Source organism: Scophthalmus maximus, chromosome 17, assembly GCF_022379125.1.
Source record: "Scophthalmus maximus strain ysfricsl-2021 chromosome 17, ASM2237912v1, whole genome shotgun sequence".
NCBI classification, from domain to species: domain Eukaryota; kingdom Metazoa; phylum Chordata; class Actinopteri; order Pleuronectiformes; family Scophthalmidae; genus Scophthalmus; species Scophthalmus maximus.
Window position 1 is genome coordinate 15,978,306 of NC_061531.1, and position 19,999 is coordinate 15,998,304.

General features: G+C 46.2%; 1 protein-coding gene across 1 annotated transcript; it reads left to right on the forward strand.

Annotated features, from left to right (window-relative positions):
• Positions 1-23: 23 nt before the first annotated feature.
• On the forward strand, positions 24-12,416 carry stk17al (serine/threonine kinase 17a like). The gene is made up of 7 exons (XM_035614013.2): positions 24-414; positions 3,962-4,174; positions 8,165-8,309; positions 9,131-9,257; positions 9,361-9,409; positions 9,640-9,819; positions 10,598-12,416. Exons 1-7 carry the CDS (start codon positions 269-271, stop codon positions 10,887-10,889), a joined length of 1,152 nt encoding a protein of 383 aa, XP_035469906.1. The 5' UTR covers positions 24-268; the 3' UTR covers positions 10,890-12,416.
• The last annotated feature ends 7,583 nt before the right edge of the window (positions 12,417-19,999 follow it).

Sequence of the window (19,999 nt, forward strand, 5' to 3'; positions counted from 1 at the left end):
CCCGACGAGGAGTTTATTGTGAGGAATGTGTAGTAGCGCTCAGAGTTAATTCCCCGCACCGACAGTGTCACACTCCCGCAGGGCATCGTCCGCTCGTCTTGGAGACGCGCAAAAAACCTGGACTATTTATCTGCCGGTGGTTCCCAAAACACACAGCTGCGGCTGCTGCTGTCTCTTCATCGACTCCGTTATCATGCGCGTTTTGACTTGAAAGTCGCCTTTTCTGCTGTTGCTGCGTGTTCTCCGTTGCCAAAACATTTTTGGGCGAATGAAGATTGCTCCACTCCAGGACGCGACATCAATGCCCGAGTCCGCCACGATGAGCAAAAACGGAATGGTCACGAAAATCCACACGCGGATAAGGAGCGACCCCTTCACGGCCACTTACGAGTTGGTCGGCAAAGAGCTGGGCAGGTGAGTGTCCGTCTCATTGATTGAAATACACGAATCCTTCCTGTGCGTTTGTGGTGCGCGCCGCGCTCCCTTGATTCGATCATGTTGATCGGTTGATCACGTCAGGTTTTGTTCTCCGCACGTGTCGATGACGGGGGGGGGGGGGGGGGGGGGGGGGGGGGGGGGGAGCGTGTTAATTGAACACGTCCCAGTCCCTGCGTTCTACAGACCGGGAAAAGGCGCCGATGGAACCGACGCACGCACCCGGACTGCGCAGCGGCAATGCGCCCCGCTCGGTGCGTCTTGGCTGGAGAGTTTTTTGGGACTCTTTTTGATCATGGTGATTTAAAAGAATGAGGCGGAAAACAGCTCCTTCCCTTGTGAGATGAGGATCTGAGTTGTCCTTTCCACACACTGCTCTTGTGTCAGACACCCTGTATTTCGACACAGCACAGCCTGTCCTACTGTTTACTGTTGACTTCTGGGGTCTGGCTTGCATTCAATATCTTATCTTTATCTTTAACGTCAATACACTATAGGTTTGGAGTCATATTTCGGAATCTGTCACTGTATGACTACAAAACTAAACAAACTTGACAAACTACACAGCAGCACTTATGAGAAACCATGAACACACACAGTGCCTCTCATGGATTTGGAGATATTTTAATGCAAAAATATTACGCACAGCATCTCTATAGATTTGCTTTCTGGATAGTTTTCTGCACCATATCTGTTTATCCAGAATATTCAGCATGAAATATGCCATGTTCCACTTTTCTTTGTCTCTCTCTTTCTCTCTTCAGCCAAATGATTGACGGCCTTTGAGCATCTGACACATTGAAGTGCACATTCCTGTGCCGTTCAGGCTGCGATGCACGGGCATGCCAGACGTTAATGACTTTCATCGGAAAAGCATTTGAGATTTCATTAAGATGAGAAACCACAGTGGGACGGTCTTGGGTTCCACGTAATGCAACAGCTGTTCTGGTTCCCCACTTGAGCCCATTCTGCATCGGCCTCTGTAATAACTCCACTTTTCATTATTAGCTCGCTGCTCTGCGATGGGACAGGATAGATAAAGAGTCCATTGGGAGCAGTCAGTTTTCTTCTTGTCAGACACCCTAGGACATCTTGGGACAGCAGCCAGAACCCATGGGGGGGTTAGGCTCTCCCCCCCCCTCAACCCTCCATCCGTCTTCCCTCCTCTTCTCATGACTCCGACCCAACAACATCCTGAGATCAGTCCTCATAATCGCATTAAGCGGAGGAATGTGCGTAGTGCTGCATGCCAGGAGATCGGCTATGTGGGTCTGTACATTAGGGAGGATGTTGGAACACATTAGAACTTGTAGGTGCCGGAGTTGAATTCTTCCGGCGGTTTTTCTCCCCTTCATCTCTCTTGACGCTTACTGGGTCAATAAAAGCTGATTGGCCTTATTTTCATGAGTCGTGGTCCCCCTGCGGCACTGTGTTCAAAAAAAATTGTTGTGGCCAACTTGAAAGCAGGAAGGGGAACTCGTGTTGTGTGTCAGTCTGTCTGTGAGACAGACAAAACGAGAGCTGTCATTTTTTTTCGCTGCACTTCAGACATGAGTCAGTGCCCCCGCTGAGAGAGAAGAAAAACGCAGACACCGCAGGAAATGGGTTTCTCAATCGACTCATCGCCAATCTCCGCCGCTGGAGATAGGAGTGAGCTTTGTGAATTCAGTCGATGATTGATGACAGGCTAGTTTCAAGACACATTCTACTGAGGATGACCTCGCAAATGTGTGCGTTTGATCTGCATCACTTTATTTATGGCTCTGGGCAGGATGTTTGCGGAGGCGTTCATTAGTGGTCGGTCAGAGTTTGGTTACGATTGCGAGCTTTAACGTGAAAAAGGAAACAAACATAATGCATTAAAAAATCACAATAAAGTCCTGTGATGTTTTGAATTACCGGGGATGTTCTGTGCATCTGCCAAGCAACGTGACAGAGTGTGAACACAGCCCGGCTGGAAGGTAGCCACGTTCGGTGACCTCTGACCTGTTGTCAGCCCTTGAAAGGCCTCCCGTTGCTCCTTCCCGTGGCCAGCGGTCATTCCTTTTCACTCCGTATGTAGTTCCCAGCCCACAGTGAGCCGCTCTGAACTTGGCTAATTAAGGATGAAAAGGCTCTGACGGGTGTTTTTGCCTTTTCACTCTGAACAATGAGTCGTCACCATTCTGCGAGGCTGGGGGAAAAAAGGCGAAGGAGAACAGGCCCCGCAGCAGCCGGGGTGGAAGCCAAAACAGGACCAGGCTCTGGCCAGAACAGTTGCTGTTTTTGGTCTGCGGCGCGGAAAAGCTTTGGAGTAACACTGTGTGGGAAAATGACTGGCACCATGCTGACTGGACCTCTCCGACTTGGCCACTTCGTTTAGATTCTGCCCAGTTCACAGACATCTTTTCACATCCTGTGTTCATTTGAAACATTGAGATGTTGCTTTGGATCTAGATGTTGAGGTTGCAGTATCCACTCTGGCATGCTGCTCAGGCTCCAACCTGACTGTAACAGCAGTGACCCCCCCTGCCTGGCCTACCCAGCGCGCGTCAGGTGGGTGGTCCCGGTCTTGAAGGGGCTTGTGTTAACCGACTGGTCAGCTTTTGTACGGCTGTCAAATGAGCGGCAGGCCCCGGCCGAGGGTCTGGGGTGGAGGCGTTAACACAATTCCATTTGTCCCTGCCGCTGTCAGCTGTGAAGAAAGGGGGAAATGGACAAGGCCTCATTATCAGCACGGGAGGGACGGCTGGGGATCGCGGTCGGTTGGACACCGCTGCAATTCTGCATACATCGGACATCCTGCCCCACACCCACGGTTGACCTTTAATCACCTTCTGCGAATCCATCAGTATTAATATGTGCAGAAATGAAAAAAAAGAACGGCAGGGTTGAGGTTGTAACTGTGATTGTTCTTTTTTCATGTTTCACCAACAACGTCCAGCAATCAAGCTGTTGCAGTCTCTTTTGTATTTTTGCTTGACTTGCTAAGTGGCATCAGCCTTATCGGCTCCCTGCCCCACTGTTCAGCAGCTCTCGCCAAAAAACTGTCGGCCTTATCTGCCTCGCGTCAGACCCTCCTGAGGGCTGAAGGAAAGGGAGGAGAGAAGTGGGGTCATCTTTAACGAACGCCCGATGACGCCTTCCCCCGCTGAGCGTATCAGCGGTGAATAGCAGTGTCTGCATTTTTTTTTTTTGAAATCGGGCCACTTCAACTTCTTATCTCTGAGCCGTTCGTTAACCTCGCCTACAGTGTTGCTACTCGTGGTTTGTCGGCGGGATTTTCCCAAAACGTCTTGTCGCTGTAATCTAGGGTTTCGCCTCACGGCAGTCTAAAATGTGATGAGCGTGTCCAGTAATTTCAACCTTTCATTCGCTGCGGTTTAAGTGACCTAAAAAAACGATCCAGCGGTGCTGTTGGCCGCTTGGATACAGAACAGAACCAGATCTCTGACCAGATCTATTTGAAAAAGCCAGTAATGTGGTCGTGATTACTCCCGTCTCCTCACTAATCACTCTCTCCCTCTCCGCTCTTTGTTTTCCCAAGGGGAAAGTTCGCGGTGGTGAAGAAGTGCATGGAGAAGGCAACGGGGAAGCAGTACGCTGCCAAGTTCCTGCGAAAGCGACGGAAGGGTGAGGACTGCCGCATGGACATCTTGAACGAGATTTCTGTGCTGGAGTCGGCCAAGGCAAACCCGTATGTGGTGGCGCTGCACGAGGTCTACGAAACCAACACTGAAATCATCCTCGTTCTTGAGTGGTAAGACAGTAGGCATTACGGAAAAAGGAAAAGAAAACACAAACGTCTATAAATGTTGATCGGAGGAAAATCTTAAAAAGCCTCGTCTGTCACTTTTTATGTTGAAACCTTATGCACACATTCAGCTCCGGCTTGCACTGCCGCTGATATAGGAAGTAATAAATGAATGGCATTTAGAGCCATGCCAGAAAAAAAATGGGATGAAAAGAATCTCGGCCATTAGGGAAATAATTTGAAAAATCTTGAATCGATCACTATAAAGTTTCCAACGCTGGAGTGTTTCTCATGCACAGAATGTCTGAGGGACACGAAACTGGCTTCCAGAGAACGGATATTCATTAATTTCTACTTGGTAAGCAAAAAAAAAAAATGTCTGTGATTGGTAAAAGAAAAAAAACCCCACGGTTTCAATATGAGAATGTCAGTGCGTCAGTGTTTCTGTGTAAATCATCAGCTTGTATCTGATCTGAGAAGAAAATAAATCCCAAGAGATTCTTGTCTTGGTTATGTGCTAGTTGCTGAGAACTTTAAAAAAAAAAACATGCACGTGTGAAATGCGCAGCCTTGAAACTGGTGTGACACCAACTCTGCCTTAAATGGAAATTGTCTCTCGCTGCGGTTCGTCGATCATCTCGTCGTTGGTTGCCTCGACACCTCTCTTGTCACGCTAAACGTCCTCAGGATGTGTCTGCACCGTGCTCACCCTGTGAAAATGACAACACAGAACAACGAATGAGTCCTTTTAAAAGCTTCTTTGAGAGCTTATCGCTCTGTACTTTCTGGGTTTGTTGCCTTTCGACATGTGCAGGTTGAACTGGGGTGAGAGAAGCTGCTCGTTCAGTGACCCAGCGAGGTCAAACCTGGCATGTCTGCTCCTGGTCTGTTGTGGTGTTAAATGTAATGAGGAATCTAGTAAGTGTCTCTAATCATTGGCCTTTAATTAGGGACTTGGAGAAGACACGTTGGTGTCGTAATTACCCCCGCTCGCCTCATTACGGGGGGAGATGACGCCGGGCAATTACACTTGAACCACGATACCCCCGACCCCCGTTTCTGAACCGCTCGCCACTTGGGGAGGAAGCGGCGTCCCGCCCAGTCCTCGCTGGTCATTCCCCAACACAGACGTGGAATGCCTTCGCAGCACAAAGGCCTTTTTCTGTGGGGCCGTGTTTGACCTCTGACTGAAGTGTGAAAGGGGGAAGTAGCACCACAGTTCACCCCTGCGTGCCTGCAGAGAAAACACAGCAGGGAGTCAGTCAACACCAGTCCGAGGTTCGTCTATTGCACCGTGAGAGCTACGGCAGCACTCGGCCGCTGAAAGGCTGCACCTCAGCAACTTAGTCTGTGAGTTTTCGAGAATTGCAAACCATTTTCCATTTCCTGTGGGTTTAAATGTGAGCAGCAAGCAAAGCTCCCAAAAGCTGCACACCGCCACCATGCTGGTATGAAGTGTTGCGCCCACACACACGCTTCACACACATACACTCTTATAGCCACAACCACATCCTAGGTAATGTCAGAGAAGTACTGTAGAAGCGAGGAAGTTGAATGTAAATCCTCTTCTGAAAGTGCAGCTCTGACGTGCGTCACCAAGACATTGATGAAGAATTAACGTGCATCGGCATCTCGGCACTTGTTTTGTGCACAGTTGAACAAAGACGATCTCGGTGATGAGATTGCAATGAAGCGTAGTCCGTCATATGCTGCTTTTTCCCAAGTGTGCTGGAGTTGTACCATAGGGAAGTGATGAGACTATTATAGATGTGTCAGATGTGTAGATCACACAACCGGAACAACAATTTCAGCCCTTGAATTGTCTGGGTTTCACATTCAAAGGGTATAATATATTATTTATTTTAAACTCTTGTGTTCGTTTTTCATTACATTTGCTGCGCACGTTATCTGTAAAGTTGCATGACTCTCTCCTTAATATGGCATGACTTGGATTTCATTAGATTTTTCTATTTCCTCTTTTAGATTTAGATTTCCTTTTTTTTTTTATAATACAGAGCCATGTTTCATATACATTTTCATTTCAAAATCCCCTCTGTGTGTACAATGTACCCCAGAGCCCTAATGTCCTCACCGGGGCTATAAATGGACTTAACTGTAGCACAAGCTGCTGTCCAGAAAACTCAGCCGGCAGGACAGGTTAGGATTGTGGGAACCGGCTGCTGGGCTGCTGTGAACGTGACGTCAACGAGCACGCAGCCTGGTGGACAGACGAGAATTTTTTGGGGAAATAGATAAAAAAAACTGAGAGGATGCTCACCTTTTTTTCAAATACAAAACATTTTCCTGCATTTTCTGTGCAGCTCATCTCTTCAACCCTTTATCCCTTCACCCATGTTGATTACAGTGGGTTTTACTGTTGCCGGTTGGTGCAGGGGAGGATGTCTTGTCGGCCTACACACAGATTAGTGAGCATATTAACTCTCTGGGAGGGAGGGAGGGAGAAACGCAGAGACAATATTTAGAGTTCAAGGAAGTATCGGATCGTTCTTAAGTGCCCGGCCAGATTGTGTGCGGTCCGTTGAACGTAAACAAGACGGCCGTAATCAGGGATTTTTGAATCCTTTCAGGCGCTTTGCTGACAGCTAGGAACCCTTTGTCGTGTCTGGTCTTTAATTGTCCAGACAAGTCAAGTCCACGTTAAATTGAAAAACTTAAGGAAAATCTCGATTAAACACGAACTCCGTAGGAGACTCTTACCACAGTTTGAAACAATTAATTTCCTCTCCCTAATGAAAACGCTCACCACCGGACTTGCTTGCATTCAGAATACACGTGCGGATCAATATAAACAGCATAAGTTCAGCATCTCCGCCGCATCTTAAACTCTCTGGGGATTGTTTCGCTGGGATTGGACATGGTCGGGGGGGGGGGGGGGGGGGGGGGGGTCAAGTATTTGGTGCTGGGAGCAAAGGAAAAATATTATAAGGACCAATGACGGATATCCTCAAAATCCAACAAAAAAACACCAGCGCTATTTTCACAGCTGAGGATAGTGAAGAGCGTCTGGTTGAGGAGGCTAACGGGGGGGGGCCTGGGTGGTGCCGGTTATGTAACACACATGCCCAGGGCCCAGTCCAAAAAGTCTTCCTCAGAAGATGAAAAGCATGTGTGCCATCTAAATCCCCCCACACATGGTTCCAGTACTCTGGGTGAACTGTCAGCTGCAGGCATTGATCAGACTGATGGAGCTTCCAGTGTAAATCCACCATGTCTCCACTTCGCCTAATGTAGCTTCACAAGCGCAACAAGACCGGGCAGGAATCCGACTATTACGTCCGCAGAAATGCGTGAAGTCCATTGAGTTGTATGATTACTAAATCCCCCCCCCCAAAAAGGATAATCCTGTACGTTCGTTGTTTTGAGCAAACGAGCAAAACTAAATGGGTTGAGGCTCATTCAGTACAGTATCTAGCTACTCACCAACCAGACACTTCTCTCCTGCCTGCATAACTTCTCTGGCTTCTTGATAGCTTACGATCTGTTTATATATATATTTATTTTTCTTACTGTAGAATCTTTCGGGCTCCGATCAGCTATTGATTTAGTTGCAATACAACTCTTATCTGAGCCTGCTGTGAGCTGATATGACCTTATCTCCAGTAATATTCCTGAGAAGGTACATGTACCAAAAGTTTTATTAATTCATGTAGATGTGGGAGCCAAAGTACACTAATGAGGAGTCTCGCTGTTATGTAATCTTACGGAAAGTGGAAGTTTCTTTGGCCTTGTTCACTAAAATTCTACTAATGGGATTGGGTTTTGAATTCGCCATTGTCAACCTTTCAAACTGAGAGGAAGGGCGTGTTTGTACAGTTTAAGGCGCAATGTATTATGACAAGTCAAAATGAATAATCAAAATGAAAGCAAGCCAAACTAAACTCCGCTGGGTGGCTATCCATGTCCAGTGCTTTTCTTCACATCTTGTCCTCGTTTTGTTTTTCTCAGTTTTGCCTTCCTGTGCTTTTTCCCCTGCAGCGCCGCCGGTGGCGAAATCTTCAACCAGTGCGTCGCCGATAACGACGACGCCTTCACGGAGGAAGACGTGATCCGGCTGGCCAAGCAGATCCTGAACGGGGTGGCCTTCCTGCATCGAAACAATGTGGTGCATCTGGATCTGAAAGTGAGCACACACTGAAACATTATATGGGGCGATATATAGGACAGTGTATTCCCTGGAGTGGCAGACGGAGGGAGATATGATTTCTGTTATGCAAGCGCAGTTCATTCAGCGTGTTACGACCCTGTTCCCACGAGGAAAGAGTCTGTGGAGGGACTTTGCTGAGCTATCATGTTTTCTTTAACGGGCCCCCGAGGTAACAAGGTCGTCATCATTGACGTTTTCTCTCTGCCCTAAGCGGCTCGATAAATTAACCCGGTTTCACGTTACACGTTATGTAATTCTTTTAAAAAGTGGATAAGCGACTAAAAGAGCTGCATGTGTCCCAGATTGAATGATGAATTCAAACAGTCCAAATCCATGGTTTAGAAGGACTGATGCTTTAAAACATTTTGGCGTATTAATAACATAGATTCCAGTGGTGAATCTCCAGTTGCTCTCGTGGTTTGATAGACTCTAGTGGACCCGGCCTGATAGTTAGCCTGTCTTATCTCATATGTTCCAACCAACTCTGGCTTTGAGCCAGCCTGACCCAGAAGCCCATTGAAGCACTGTCGTAAGCAGAAATGAATTGAGCGCATACTTGGTAGGAATATTCTACCCAGTCTGGTCTTTACAGTCTCGTCTGATGGGCTTAGTGGATGACGAAACAGACCCCAGGTCCTCTCGGGACCAGTTACCTGAAAACGCTTTGACTCACTCACACTGGCATGTAATGAATGACCTCAGATGTCAGACCACAGGCTTCTCCTGAATAATCATTCGTCACATTACGCAAGCATACTGTACCTCTGTCTAACTTGCGCGTTCGGCCTTTTTTCCAGCCCCAGAACGTCCTGCTGACCAGTGCCAGACCTCTCGGGGACATCCGCATCGTGGACTTTGGCTTGTCCAGACGCATGGACAACCTCACAGAAGTCCGGGAGATCCTGGGCACGCCGGAGTATGTGGGTAAGTCCTGCCTCCCGTGCGTAAATGTGCAGAATCACCTGCGTCTTCTCAATTTGGCCGTCGGCCATCGTGACTAACTGGAACCGTGTGTGTTTTGTTGCAGCGCCGGAGATCCTGAACTACGAACCCATTAGCACTGCTACAGACATGTGGTAAGTGCACTACTGTAGCTTAAAAAAAAAGACTATTTCCACCCATCAAAATGGATGCCATGCAGAACTCTTTCAGTTTGTGCTTTACTAAACCTCTGGCCATAAGCTCATCTTTGCTTCGTGATTAAGTGCAGCATAGTGGAAGACGGCCAAATGCATTGTGCCACAGTGTCGCAAAAATTCTGTAACCATGAAAGATGACAAAATTGCCTCCTTCCCTTTCTTTTTAGGAGTATCGGGGTCCTGACCTACGTCATGCTGACAGGCGAGTCTCCCTTCCTGGGCGACGACAAGCAGGAGACATTCCTCAACATCTCCCAGGTCAATGTAGACTACTCGCAAGACACGTTTGAAGGAGTCTCCTCCCTGGCTGTCGACTTCATCGAGTCCCTGTTGGTCAAAAACCCCAGGTGAGGACGAGTACAGTTACAATGAAGGGGCTCAGATGTTGTGATTTATCGATTAAAACTGCAAAGTTTCCACCGGCATCACCCAGGATGTGAGTCAGGTTGGCAGTAGCACGGAAGTACATCCGCGTGCGTCTAAATGAGTGTGTGGTAACAAGATTTACGTCACTTCTGCAAATGGAAGTTGTTGGCTCACCTCACAAAAAAAATATATATATATATATATATATATATATATGCCAGTATCTTTGTTTTGACATCTCACCAGACACTGATGCATCAGTCACCATGTTTAAAAATGAAAAAAAATAGTTGAACTGAGCTGATTTCCAAGGGAGGCAATTGAACCATACTTGACTGTAACCCTAACTGTAACCTCTGACGGGGAGCTTTTAATTTGTCACCGCAATTTGTTGATGAAAAGTAGCAGCAGCAGCAGCAGCAGCAGCAGCAGCAGCAGCAGCGTCTGTCTCACATCCAGAGCCACAATCTCCAGTCAGTATCGTTTAATTGCAGCAGATTAGTGGTGGCACTGGAAAAAGAGGAAGATTCCCCAGTGTTTGAGTAATCTTTGAGAAATGAAGGGGGGTGGGAGAGATCTTGAGACCAAAGAGTGCTTTTATTTTTGTGGTTTTCCAAACCAAATGTTGAAAAGTAATCTTGCCGACGTCTGCGAGGGAGAACCGGCCGAGTGAATCAGAAGATCCAGGGGATCCATCGGTTATGTAAACTCTTCGGGAATTTCCACTCATCCGCACTGTTATTTTGTTTGTGTGCACAGGAAGAGAGCCACGGCAGAAGAATGCCTCAACCACCCCTGGCTGAACCCGCTCCCCCATCCCCACTCCCACCCGCACCTCCACACCAGGTCGGCCTCGTCTCTGGACGAGCCGGAGACGAGCCACTCCGAGTCGGAGCCCGAGAGCCCGGCCCCCTCCCCGGAGCTGGACTTGATCGACTCATACCTCGCGTGCCCGGGCCAGGGTGGGCTGAAGATGGGCCGCCACGCCTTCTCCTTCGGCGAGACCCCCTTCCCCACGCGACCTGAGATACAACAGGAGCTGATCTGCTGAGCGACGCTTCCACCGGTGGAGAGAGACTGAACGAATTCAATCTCAATGGAGCGGACGCTCGGATCAGGTTGAGCCTGCAGCTTCCTGGTCTGGATCTGACAGGGGGAGGGGCCATGTTATATGGATGCTGTACGCCTGCTGCTGGCTGCTTCTTACTGCTGTGATGTCTGTGAGCTGGGCTGTGTGTAGTTTGATACCTCTGCGTGTGTGTGTGATTAATACATGCTACTCCGTGCTGATTTATGATTGCACGGCAGGAATGTGAGAGGAATGAAGGAGCAAAGAGCAGGAGAGGACACAGGACGACGGGATGGTGTCGCAGGACCGCACTGCTGCCTTTTTAAAGTGTCAGAAGAACTGAACTGGGCTCAGCTTAACGCTGTGGCCGGTTCGTCCCTGCACGCACACTGGTTTCTCTTTTTTTTTTTTTACCCAATTAGCCTTTTTGAAGGAGGAGAGGCAGTGATTCTGCCTCCTTGGGAAATGACTTCACTCACTGTGTGCTCTCATCAAAACATGTTATGCATCAGCTGACCCAGACATACCTTCTGTGATGGGTCCTCTTGGAGGAAGTAATGGGTTTTGACAGATGGTTCTACTTAACAAAGGAATTAAAGCAAAGGACACGGCACCTATACGCTGGAGCCTGACGACAACCGTTCCACTGTTCAATGTGTTTATTTATAATTATTTAGTTATATACCACTTTGGCCCCTTTAAATATACAAAGCCATGTCGATGCCTGAGTTTGAGATGGAAATGGTAGCATTTTTTTTTTTTTTTTTTTAAGGACAATCGAGCACTTTTTTAAAACAAATTTTGTTAGTAGACGTCTGTGTAACGGTAAGAAACCAAAGGCTCATCGGGCACAGTCAACTGTCACAATGTACTGTACATATTCACTCCACCGTTCACTGTTTTTGTCACATAAACTTATATTTTTCACAAGTTGCCACTTTGTCGAATCGATGTTAATATTACAGTTTTTCACATGTGACATTATATTTGTTTTGTTGGCTATTGCACAAGTTGCACAAGGTTGTTTTTTTTGTACGTAACTGCAATGTTAGGTTTCATGCTCTTTAGATATAGTGAAAACATCAGTCAGGAATGGCAGGGGCTGAAAGCAACAGTTCAGCTTTGTTATTAGAATGGTGAGAGATAAAAACGAAGAGCCCAGTTGTATAAACATGTGATATTTGCCTTCAGATGTGTGGGAGCAGGGAAATTGGAAGAATTTCTCAAAAAAAAGTACTGAAATGTATATTATGAGTTAGTATTAAAAATTAATCTGTAAGGATAATTGGTGTTTTTTTCTGTTTGTTTTTTTACCAGTGTATGAATGTTAACATCCGTATATATCAAAGTCTTATTTTGTACGTTTAACTTTTACTTATTGTTATTGTTTTCTGCTCATAAACTTCAGGCAGGTTTGCACTTGTCCTTGTGGACGTTTTGTTAAAATTAATAAATGTTGATGCAAAATGTAAGAAAAAAAATACATGTGCATTTTCTATCAAACTATAATATTTGTGTGTGACTCTTTTGTTTTAAGGCGACACAGTGGAATTTAACATTTGGCAGCAATAGCTTATTTTCCAAGCATCTGGGATTTGTTCTTTAATTGCATAAACTCTTGATTAAGAGGATTAAAAAAACTAAAAATTTAATATGATTTTTGTTTTCAAGCCTTGCTAGGAGCATGGCCGCGAAAGTAAACGTCAGTTTAGTCTGTCAATCAACCATTTTTGTACATAGCTGAAATATCAACAACTGATTGAAGATGAATCATAGTCTTTGGTGATCCCCTCCCTCTTCCTTTAGTAGCACAGTCACTGGGACAAAATACCTAAATATTATAATAGCAGTGTTTCTGCTGACAAATGAAACTTCTTTACATTTTGAATAAACATAATCAAGAGAAGAAATGTATCTGATTATGAGACTCTCCTGATTATGATATTGATAAAGAGGCCAGCTGCTTCAGTTAGGCACCGAAAACAATTTGAAAATTTTCCGAGACTTTTTTTTTTTAATCAATGTTATCTATATTATTAGCATATCAATGACAACTCTTCGGAGGGTCCCAGCACCCCTCGACTGGGAGCCGTTACTCGCATATCACCCATGCCATGGTACACTGTTATCCCTCCGTCAACCCCATATACAGTACTCATGGTCCAAATTCTCATTTTGCAAGGTGCTGGTTGATGATCAGCAGCAGTGTTCCAGGTCGACCGGCGTGCGTTGGTCGGTAGAAAAGACGGGTGACCCGGGCGGGCTTGGATCAGTTCGCCGGTGAGGCATCTGCTTTCCCTCTCAGTGTGTCTATTTACAGAAACAGGAGTATTATGGAGGAAATCAAAGTGCTCTTTCGAGCCGCCATCCCATAAATATTCAGAAGCCTCTCGGAACAGGAAATGTCGGCATCCTGTGAGGAGGAGAGACTTTCCACTGCAGTAGAGTTTCTCTCGCCTTCTGACTTCTAGTCTCTAATGCTCGCACTCCTGCGCATGTTGACTTCTGTCCGGTTTAAACAATATCCCGAATTCTTGCTTTAATGGGCTCTTCCTCTCGCCGGTCGGCCCCGAGCCAGTCGAGGAGAAAGCGGGGCTCCCTGCAGGGTCCTGCTCTGGTGGCTCTTGGCTGGACGGACTGGACTGGAATGTGAGAAATGTCTATAACTGGCCTCCTTCCTTTTTTTCAAACCTTTATGCCTCTCTTCCCTCCTGTCCCCGTCATGGAGGTCGTTTCTGTGGAGGTGCTTTTGTTTCCAAACACAGAGACACACACATGAACACATACTATTGATGCGGTTGATTAAGTGGCCGTTCCTCGGATGGATTCTTGGAATCGGTTTGCTGAGACTCCGATATTTTGAGGTGACCATTACGGGATGATTTAAGACAGATGTGGAGGCGGTTTCTGTTGTTGTCTCCTGACTGGTGAGTGCACTGCAAAGTCTGGCTTTGTAGCAAGAGAGCACTTGACTCGAGCGGATCCAAACAAATTCAAAGGGGCCGACCGAGGCTTATTGTGACATCCAGATAACCCGCTCTCAACAATACATGCGGATGGAAACTAAGGTCTGGCTAAATTGTTTTTTGAACGCGACAAATATTACCGTTAATCGCTGCGACGAGGTGCATTAAGTTGCAAAATACATTTGTCTCTCTTGAGTCGCTGTAATGAAAAGCTGTCAAAAAAGATTACATTGATATTGCAGAGGCTTTTCCCTCGCACGACACAGAACCTAGAGAGATGTTTTTCCACCAGAGGCGACCTGTTTCATCTCACACTGACCACGCCGCCCATCCTGAAGACGCACTTTTGATCCCGTGAGGTTTGTGCAAATCCAGAAGTGGGATTTCAACATATAAACCTCCAGCGATGCGGGAGAGGCTTCATTCTACACTGCACAGGTAAGAACTAGCGTTGCGTCACCAAAGATTGTTGGACAACAGGGTAATACTTTGACTGTGGCTCTGCCATCTACGTGCCGCTAAAACCTCAGGGCCGTGCAAAATAAATATTTGTTTATGTTAAGCACTTTCCTATGTCATAGTCAAATATATATATATATATATATATATATACCTGGATCAGGAGGACATCCAGAGGACCACAGCCAAATACAATTACAAAAGGGACATTTATGTCAGGGCTTTAATGCCTATAAATTTATATAGATTCATAATGTAAATGAATTTATGATATAAAGTACCAGACAACAGCCACATACGTGCATACTAACAAACCACAATAAGCTGAAACAGCAGCGCAAAGATTTTTTTCTCGGGATGGGAGAACCAGCTACAACCTGTTGCCCGTCTCCAACCATCTTTTCAAATCTTTGGTACTATTAGTATTTTTTGAAGTTATGGCACTTTGTGGTGCCTTGAGATACTTCACAGAGTCACTTTGCAGCAGAAGGTTTGACTGTTTCCTGATACATGAACTGGAATCCAATTTGTCTTCGTGTCCTAACTTGTCACGCATCTATATACACGTTGTACCACAAAGTGCAGTGGCCAAAGAAGCACAGCGGCTGCATTACTCAAACGCACCCTTCTTCTCTTTTTTTCTAGCTCAGCTTGCTGCCTCCATGAATGGCCTACATATATATTTCCATCACTAGAAAGACTTTGAAGGAGCACTCCCAGCTCCTCGTGGCGTTCCTCTCTCTCTCTCTTTCTCTCTCTCTCTCTCCATCCCCCTGACCTCCTGCTCCGGTTGTCTCTCTCGCTCCGTCTCCTCTTACTGTTGTGTTTCTCTGCTCTCGCTGTCTCTCTCAATCTCACTATCTCTAGATCTCTCTCTCTCTCTCTCTCTCTCTCTCTCTCTCTCTCTCTCTCTCTCTCTCTATCTCTCTCTCTCTCTCCGTGAACCGGTTTTCTCAGAGGTATAGTTCCCCTCGCACCTTACATAATGGGGAAATTCCTTCACGCTTATGTTTCTGATTATACTGCCGTTAGGGAGAAAGCGTGGAAGGGAAGACTATCCTCTTTGGTTCAGAAAACCTGCAACCAACATTCATTTTCAACTTCTCCTTCGTGAACGTGACCTCAGCTCACCTTCACATCACAACCGCGCGTGGTGGTGACGTTGATGATTATTCAGTGTATGGCTAATCAAGAGATTTTCATTCCATCCCTTGAGGAGTGGTCTCGATTGGCGTTCTCAGTCATTCCCTCCAAATGAATTCACCCCTGCTACATTCCAGGCGAAGGGTTACAGGGTTAGAACCCTGCAAACCTCCGCAAGGGTCTTTGAGACTTACGTAAAGCCCACGATTAAGTTCGAGGCCTGCGGAGTGAGGCGGCTGTGGATAAGGAGTCAGAACGGGGCGTCAACTAATCAGAAGGTCGACGGTTTCGAGCCCCGTGGGTCCTCCGCATGTGGAAGTGCCCTCGGGCAAGATACTGAACCCCCAGTTGCACCTGATGGTTGTACTGTGAGGGACTGTGTGTTTGTGTGAACGGGGGAATTGAGCGCATGGCACATAGGAACGCCTTGAGTGGCCTATTAGACTAGACAAGGCCGAGTGCAGTCCATTTACCAAGTGTTACTGGGGGTGTGGATCCGAAAAGGATGAAAAGAAGCAGAAATCCTCACAGTTTTGCATTATGGCTCGCAAAGCGGGCTGCAATTCTTCATGATTCACCCTAACTATAATGGAAAAAAAACCAAAACAACATTTTCCAGAAATGCACAAAAAAAGAGGGAGAATTTCCAGAGGAGCCAAAACACTCGTGACCACAGGTAATATGTTTCTCATAGTGGTGCATTCAGTGAGAGAGAGGAAAAATGCCTTTGGTCAAGCGGAGCTATTTATTCTGTGCCTGGAAACGGTTGGAGAACAACAAAAGCCTTCTCAACAAAGAGCAGCACGACCTGATGCTGGCCGCCCGCTTCCCCCCATGTCTGTGGCGAGCGTGTCCTCCCTCGACGTGGGGCACGACTGGAAGTCAGAGAGCCACACAATGGGCACACGGAGCGCGCGGAGAACTTTTCAACTCGAGCGCTGTGTAAGAAATCCAACCAAAACAAGGGACACGGCTAAGTTGATCCTTAAAAAAAGGTTCAATTTCACTGTGGGTAAGCTCGTGGAAAGAAAACAAAAACACTGCCCGTTCTGTTGTTTGGATTTGCAGGACGCGGTGCACACGAATGCCCGCTCACATGTACTTAAACTGTAGTTTATACCCACACACACACACACACACACACGCACACACAGACACACACACACACACACACACACACTTGCCAGAGTACCCACTGTGAACTCTGTCCGCTCACTACACTCGCTACAAGCCTGGGAGGCAGTCCAGGTTTTCGGCCGACAGGGAACGGATTCTGGTGGTCTGGATCTTTTGGAGCTCTTGATTTTTCAACCCACAGCTCTCCCCTTGTTTACTATGTCACTGGATTAGAGGGATATTTAGTGCGCACACACACACACGTGCACCTCAATGGCTTCAGACATGTGCTCAATTCTAGGGATAACTTAGGCCTAATTTATCTTCGACTACTTCTTTCATTATTGCCTCTCTCCTCCGTTCAAATATTATGTTCATGACATGATACAATCACTGTTGATAAAAGTCATTTCGATGACTTCTGCCTTATTTGAGCAGGACGCACTTTCTTTAAAAAAACAATCAGTTTGCTTTGGAAAGTTGGGAAATACCATCAACTTTGACAGGTAAGTCAGTACAGCAACAGGAGAAAAGAGTCCACAGCTACTTTATTCCCCTTTTTAGCTTGATAGCGTTTCAAACATTTGCAAAATCAGCAGTGGGTAAAAAAGTTTGGAACGGATATCAAAACATTGGACAAAAAAATGTCATGGCAATCCATCTTGTAATTGTCGAGACATGTCGCACAAAACCCTAATGGCGGAGCTGGAGGAAAAGTCTGCAGGATCCATCCTCTGGGGACCACACGTGTGTGTGCCAAATTGTATGGCAATTCATCCGATCGTTTTTGAGATATCACAGTCAGGACCAAAGAGCTGGACTGTGGTGAAACTCATACTCTTGAATCTGTGATAAAGGCTGTGTCACGTGTTGGCAGTGTGAGTGGCCATTTGTTAATCAGCGTCAGGAGTTCTGTGTGGGTGGGTGAAGCAGACGTCTTTTTTCTTCAACTTGGAGACTTTCCTGTGGAACATTACGCTTCCAGGAATTTTCCCCTGGAGCCAGGGAGAGTTAATTTGACATAAAAGTCAGCTGTCACATCGTTTTAAGTGACTGTCACTTGTTGTTTTTCCTACTTTTCCCTCCCGTTCCTTCTCCCTGTGGCCTTTTTGTGTTATGCAACTCTCTTCCACACAGAGGTACATGAAGATGTGTGTGTGTTCGTTCTTGTGTGTGTGTGTGTGTGTGTGTGTGTGTTGTCATTGCTGTCAGATTTTCATATTGTCTGAAGCTTCCTGATGCAATCAGTCAAATCCCTGTGTGAGAAAAGACCCTGCAAACAATAGCCAGGGGTCAGACAGGTCAGGGAATACTGTGTGAACAACAATGTTATCTGAAAGGCCTGTTAATAAAAACCCCAGCGGTGTGGGAAAGGTACAAGCCCTTTCGAGTAAGGAGAGGCTTCCGCTATCCCGGACTCACCTGGGCTTTTCTAGTAGAAGAATGGACCGACTTGTCACTCATGACCGCGTGAGCAGTTTCACCTTCTGTGTTTCTGTCGGCCACAGTAGTTCCAGATGTGACAGCCCGTGGCGGTTCCCTTGACAGCATGACAGCCTTTTATTTCTGCTGTGTTGCAGGTGGATGTCAAGAGGGATCAAGACCAGCAGAGTGTCAGATTGTCTCGTTTTTTTCACCCTAAAAAAACCAAACAAGCTGCAGGTTAGGAAGTCTTGTTTTCAGCCCCGCTAGGGATGTAGTGCAATGTGCAATGGGCTGTTGGTGAGTCAGTCCTCATTTTCTCAGGGGGGTCTCCTCTTCCTCTGTATCCCAGTATCTGTATCATACTATCTGAAAAACTATTGGCAGGATTCAACTTCTTTTTTTTTTATTTTTTAGAAACAATTAATGTCCTTAGAAAATAAATCCCAAATCCCCTGACTTTTGCCCAATGCCTTGCTTTCATGCAAATAATGTTCTGTGGCTAAAATCCATATTTAGTGCTAACTATGACAAAAGTCGGCATAGAGGACAATAATCTGTACCGGTTAAATATTAGTGTGTCGGCATTGTCTTTGTGCGCATATTAGCATTTAGATCACAGAGCTGTAACATCGGAACCGGCCTGGCAGCTGACCCAGGCAGTCGCACACACAGTTGGCTGTTTGCAGACCCGCGATATGAAAAACTGACCTTGTACGGAAGGACTCGAAGCCGCCGCTGGTGTTATTGTTGTTTCAGTTCATACGGCCCTGTTTTCTGTGCCCTGGATCAAGAGGAGGCCGAGGCCGAGGCCTGCGGCGGCAGCTGCGAAAGCATCTCCCGCTCGCCCAAAGAAGAAGAAAGAAGAATTGAGAGTATAACCTTACAAGAAACAGCACATTCCTCGAGACGCTTGTTTTCTGCCAAACTAAAGTGCACTTTAGTGTTTGTGTTAGATAAAGGAGCAAAACAATAAACCCAATCTCCCCGGGGGGGGGGTTGTGCTTCGAAAAACTGCAGCGTGAAAGTCGCCGCGAGTGTCAACACGACAGGATTCTTTTGGAGCTTTCAATGCAAGTTCTGCTCTCACCCCGTGGTCCCACTTTGACACGCGGGGAAATATCAAATTAAATGCGTTGCTTTTGAAAACAAATTGTAGGATAAATAAAGGGCTCTGTTATTACTTATGGCTGCTAATAGCGCCCCCTCCCCCCATCCAAGAAAACATGTAGGACAGAGAACATGATGTTCCACTTTGTGTTGGCCAGTGACACCTCCAAAAACATATTGCTCGAGGTACGTTGTTTGCAGTGTCTTTCCATTATCTGCGATTTTTTTTTTTTTTATTCACTTCACGTCGCAGATTCAGATTATTCATACAAAATTTCCTCAACAAGCAAATTGAGATCTAGTGAAGATAAGACTTTTGTAACCACCAGGAAGGGGATTCAGAAGCTGCCCTGCAAAAATATGAAGCAGCAGCAGTAATTACATTACAATTATATAATAAGCATTTTTTTGAAATAGGACATTAATCATAATGAATGAATACACTGTTCCTTTTACTCGAGTATCAAGGTTTTGAGCGATTATTCCATCACTGCTGAATTATAAAGAGGCAATATTTTGTAAAGCTGATTGTTTCCTGTTGGAGACTTAAAAAAAAACCTATGGGGGTGTTTGTACATTATAACTTAATGGCCCGGGGAACTGCACCAACCCAGGCCATTACAGGCCCGTTAAAGAAAAGGACCATTATGTACAAAGTACATAGCTGTATTATTCATTCTATAGGTTGCCAAATAAATCTCCAGTATCCCCTTTTCAGGCACAAATTTCAGCAGCGGAGCAGCTAATCAAAATAATTCATCTGTCGACGACTGGAAAACTGTAAGTGCTTTTGTTACAGTTTGTAACAAACTCTCATTTCTTGGGGGCCATGGCCACACACAGCTAATTCAACAGCACCACCAAGAGGAGGGATCA

Bases quoted from the DNA above. Each gene is read 5' to 3' on its own strand.
- stk17al (XM_035614013.2), top strand. From the start codon at position 269: ATGAAGATTGCTCCACTCCAGGACGCGACATCAATGCCCGAGTCCGCC. The intron at 4,175-8,164 runs GTAAGACAGTAG...TTTCCCCTGCAG, and splicing joins ATCATCCTCGTTCTTGAGTG to CGCCGCCGGTGGCGAAATCT. The intron at 9,258-9,360 runs GTAAGTCCTGCC...GTTTTGTTGCAG, and splicing joins GGGCACGCCGGAGTATGTGG to CGCCGGAGATCCTGAACTAC.